This window comes from Lithobates pipiens, unplaced genomic scaffold, assembly GCF_037356315.1.
Source record: "Lithobates pipiens isolate NorthernLeopardFrog02 unplaced genomic scaffold, aLitPip1_a1.2 Scaffold_19, whole genome shotgun sequence".
NCBI classification, from domain to species: domain Eukaryota; kingdom Metazoa; phylum Chordata; class Amphibia; order Anura; family Ranidae; genus Lithobates; species Lithobates pipiens.
In genome coordinates, this window is record NW_027507764.1 from 40167495 (window position 1) to 40172459 (window position 4965).

At 48.6% G+C, this 4965-nt stretch overlaps 1 protein-coding gene across 1 annotated transcript; it reads left to right on the forward strand.

The window, feature by feature from the left end:
* The first annotated feature begins 751 nt into the window (after positions 1 to 751).
* On the forward strand, positions 752 to 3590 carry LOC143995912 (E3 ubiquitin/ISG15 ligase TRIM25-like). The gene has a single exon (XM_077490670.1). The coding sequence runs from the start codon at positions 958 to 960 to the stop codon at positions 2539 to 2541; it is 1584 nt and encodes a 527-aa protein (XP_077346796.1). The 5' UTR covers positions 752 to 957; the 3' UTR covers positions 2542 to 3590.
* The last annotated feature ends 1375 nt before the right edge of the window (positions 3591 to 4965 follow it).

Sequence of the window (4965 nt, forward strand, 5' to 3'; positions counted from 1 at the left end):
TATCCCCCTTTTTCTCTCTCTCTCTCTCTCTTCCTTTCTCCCCTCCCTTTCTATTCCCCCCTCTCTCTCCCCCCCCTTTCTCGCTCTCTCCCTTTATCTCTCTCTCTCTCCCCCCCCCCTCTCTCTCTTTTTCCCCTTTCTCTCTCCCCCTTCGCTCTCTCTTTCCCCCATTTATCTCTCTCTCTCTCTCCCTTTCTCTCCCCCCCTTCTCTCTCTCTCTCCCTCTCTCTTCCCCCTTTCTCTCTCTCTCTCCCTCTCTTTTGCCACCTTTCTCTCTCTCCACCCCCTCTCTCCCTCTCTCTCTCTCTCTTTCTCCCTTTCTGACTCTCTCTCCCATCCCTTTATTATTCCCCCCCCCCCCCTCTCTCTCTCTCTCTCCCTCTCTCTTTTGTCCCTCTTAATAATGACTATATGCTTGTGTAATCTCTTTCCTCCCTGTCTATTACAATACTCTATAGGGACATGAAGGTTTTCTATACTGCTCTAAGCAGCTACATTTCATCAGGGTAAAAGGAAGAAATGAAAGCTCTGTCTGCCTGCTAATATCAATGTTAATAACAGGCAAGCGTTGTAACATTGTGTCTATATCCTTGGAAACACATTTCCATTGTTAGTTCCACTTTAAAGCACTATAATAAACCTGCACTCCCAATTCTCCCAAGTTACACGATTCTTGCAGACTTCCTCCTGCATATCAACAAATTGGCCAATCAGAGCTGGCTTTGCAGACTTTTGCAGACACTAAGACGAGCTCTCTATTGGGGGTTCATGCACAGTTCAGGCTGGTGCCAGGGACTGGGCAGATAAACTCTTGCTGTATTCTGCAGTACAGTTGCTCGTCTTTCTCCGGGGGACATATTCTTGTACCGCCAACTCGGAGAAAAGCTGCGGACCGATAGAAGGCAAGAGGCTTCCCCGCAGAGCTATTGTTGACTTCATCTGCTGCTTTTCATTAGAATGGCTTCGACTGAGCTGAAAGAGGAGCTGAACTGTTCCATCTGTCTGAGCATCTATACAGATCCTGCCATGCTGAACTGTGGCCACAACTTCTGCCGGGTCTGTATTAGCCGGGTCCTGGACACCCAGGAAGGAAACGGGCTCTTCACCTGTCCGGAATGCCGGGCAGAATTTCAGACTCGACCCGCTCTGCAGAAGAACATGAAGCTCTGCAACATCGTCGAATGCTTCCTGTCCTCACGACCGGTGCAAGAGCATGTCGGGATATTCTGCACTTACTGTGTCCACTGCCCCGTTGCCGCGGTCAAGACGTGCCTGCAGTGCGAGACCTCCCTGTGCAATGTCCACCTCCAGGCGCACAGCAAGTTGGTGGAGCACACCTTGACCGAACCCACCACGTCCCTGGAGAACAGAAAATGCCCCGTACACAAGAAGCTCCTGGAGTATTACTGCCCTGAGGATGCCACATGCATCTGCGTTTCCTGCTGCGCCTTTGGAGACCATCGGGGACACCAAGTGGCGCTCCTCTACGAAGCTTCCAAGAAGAAGAAAGAGAAGCTCAAACTGGTGATGACAAGGTTGACCTCAAAGGCGACAGAAACAGAAAAACGAGTGCAGAGTTTGCAAGAGCACAGGCAGAAAGTGGAGGAGAACGCAGCTGCCCTGACGGAACGCGTCAACCTGCTGTTCATGGAGATGCGGGAACAGCTGGAGGTCTTGGAGAAGAGAGTCCTAAAGGAGATCACCAGCCAAGAAGAGCAGGTCTCCCAACATGTGTCTGACCTCATCCAACAACTGGAGATTGAGAAGGAGGAGCTGACTAAGAAGATGCACCACATTGAGGAGCTCTGCAGCATCACCGACCCTCTGACTGTCTTGCAAGGAAGAGGTAATATCGGCTACGACGACGACGAGCAGGGCGAACAGGAGGACAGAAAGAGGGATGACAAAAAAGTTCACCCCATCTGCGACCTTGATGAAGGTCTGATTTCCGTGATCTTACATTCTTCCCTGAAGGACATTGTCACCCGTCTAAAGTCGAAGCACGGCTTTAACATGCAGGTGGCCTCAGACATGCTCTTGGATGTGAACACGGCGGGGGACTACGTGGCCGTGTCGCGGAATTTAAAAATGGCTTCCTGGTCGGAGACGAAGCAGTGTCGCCCCAAGACGCCTGAGAGGTTTGTGAACTATCACATTCTAAGCATCCGGATCTTCACGACCGGCCAAAATTACTGGGAAGTGGAGACCAGCGAGGCCGGTTACTGGATGGTAGGGTTGGCCTATCCCAGCATAGAACGGAAAGGGGACCGGGCCGTGACGGGCTACAACAAGAAATCGTGGTGTCTGCGCATGTCCGATAAAACTCACTCGGCCATCCACGACTCGAAGATCAACCCCTTGTATCCGGATTCGGCTGTGCAAAGACTGGGGATATATCTGGATTACGAGGCTGGCCGGCTTTCCTTCTACCAGCTCAGTGACACCATTAGGCACTTGCACACCTTCATTGCCCACTTCTCGGAGCCCCTCCATGCTGCCTTCTGTGTTTATAACCATTCGTGGATCAGGATTAAGAGCTAAGACATCCGTTATGCAAAGCGTAGCAGTCATTTATGGAAAGCAAGAGCAGAGCTTGACCATTATTCGAGATCTAGCCTATCGGTACTTTGGGGACCTGAGGTACGCGGTGCAAGTTCCTTGCAAACTGATAGGCTTGTACTTTGGGGACCTGAGGTACGGGGTGCAAGTTCCTTGCAAACTGATAGGCTTGTACTTTGGGGACCTGAGGTACGGGGTGCAAGTTCCTTGCAAACTGATAGGCTTGTACTTTAGGGACCTGAGGTACGGGGTGCAAGTTCCTTGCAAACTGATAGGCTTGTACTTTGGGGACCTGAGGTACGGGGTGCAAGTTCCTTGCAAACTGATAGGCTTGTACTTTGGGGACCTGAGGTACGGGGTGCAAGTTCCTTGCAAACTGATAGGCTTGTACTTTAGGGACCTGAGGTACGGGGTGCAAGTTCCTTGCAAACTGATAGGCTTGTACTTTGGGGACCTGAGGTACGGGGTGCAAGTTCCTTGCAAACTGATAGGCTTGTACTTTGGGGACCTGAGGTACGGGGTGCAAGTTCCTTGCAAACTGATAGGCTTGTACTTTAGGGACCTGAGGTACGGGGTGCAAGTTCCTTGCAAACTGATAGGTCGATTATTAATTTATCCTACAACATGGCTGTTAAGTATGCTGGACAGGCTTGGGTAGAACAAAAAAAAAAAAGAATTTCAAGGAAAAACTATAATTTCATACTTTCCAGAGTTGACTTTACTCTAAAACTCTTCTGAACTGGAAAGATCGTTGTATCGACCATCGCAAGTCTGCCTTGATGGAAATGTTCAATGGACAGATCATGATGGAGCTTTTGCAGAAATTTGCCCTTTTTTAGACTTTTTTTTTTGTCTAGGCTTTCTCGTGAAAGATATTTCATAATTTGCTCAAGTGTGACACTTGGACGGAGATGTCAGAGGACCTTCACTTTTCCAGCTCCTTCGTTTTCTCAACAGTATTGAATAACAGAATCCCTTAGTTAAGAGTTTTCTAAGCAAACACACCGGGGGGGTTGATTTACTAAAGGCAAATCCACTTTGCACTACAAATGGAAGTGCAGTCGCTGAAGATCTGAGAGGAAGGTCTGAAATGAGGGAAGCTCTTCTGATTTTATCATCCAATCATGTGCAAGCTAAAATGCTGTTTTAATTCTCCCTGCATGCCCCCCATCGGATATACAGCGACTGCACCTCCACTTGTAGTGCAAAGTGGATTTGCCTTTAGTAAATTAACCCCATTGCTACTGGATGCTGCTATGCACACTCAAGAGCTTTGAGACAGTTGGGGGGGGGGGGGTTGATTTACTGAAGGCAAATAGGCTGAGCACTTTGCAAGTGCCGTTGCTCCAGAGCTTAGTAAATGTACTTTGCAAAGTGCCCAGTCTTTTTGCTTTTAGTAAATCAACCCCATCGTTACTGGATGCTGCTATGCACACTCAAGAGCTTTGAGACAGTTGGGGGCGGGGGGGGGTTGATTTACCGAAGGCAAATAGACTGAGCACTTTGCAAGTGGCATTGCTCCAGGGCTTATTAAATGTACTTTGCAAAGTGCCCAGTCTTTTTGCTTTTACTAAATCAACCCCATCGTTACTGGATGCTGATATGCACACTCAAGAGCTTTGAGACAGTTGGGGGGGGGGGGGGGGGGGGTTGATTTACTGAAGGCAAATAGACTGAGCACATTGCAAGTGCCATTGCTCCAGAGCTTAGTAAATGTACTTTATAACTGTACTTTGCAAAGTGCCCAGTCTTTTTGCCTTTATTAAATCAACCCCATCGATACTGGATGCTGCTATGCACACTCAAGAGCTTTGAGACAGTTGGGGGGTTGATTTACTGAAGGCAAATAGACTGTGCACTTTGCAAGTGCCGTTGCTCCAGAGCTTAGTAAATGAGGTAAAGCTTCACTTTCCAAAGAATACCCAATCACATGCAAGGAAAACACCCCCCCCCCCCCAGAAAAAAACTGCACATGATTGGATGATGGAAGTCAGCAGAGCTTCCCCTCATTTACTAAGCTCTGAAGCAACTGCACTTGCGGAGTGCAACTGTACTTGCAAAGTGCCCAGTCTTTTTGCTTTTACTAAATCAACCCCATCGTTATTGGAAGCTGCTATGTACACTCAAGAGCTTTGAGACAGTTGGGGGGGTTGACTTACTGAAGGCAAATCGACTGTGTACTTTGCAAGTGCCATTGCTCCAGAGCTTAGTAAATGAGGTGAAGCTTCACTTTCTAAAGAATGCCCAATCACGTGCAAGGAACTTTTTTGCTTGCACATGATTGTATGATGGAAGTCAGCAGAGCTTCCCCTCATTTACTAAGCTCCAGGCAACTGCACTTGCGGAGTGCAGCTGTGCTTAGCAAAGTGCCCAGTCTTTTTGCTTAAAAAAATCAACCCCCTGGCG

Bases quoted from the DNA above. Each gene is read 5' to 3' on its own strand.
- LOC143995912 (XM_077490670.1), top strand. From the start codon at position 958: ATGGCTTCGACTGAGCTGAAAGAGGAGCTGAACTGTTCCATCTGTCTG.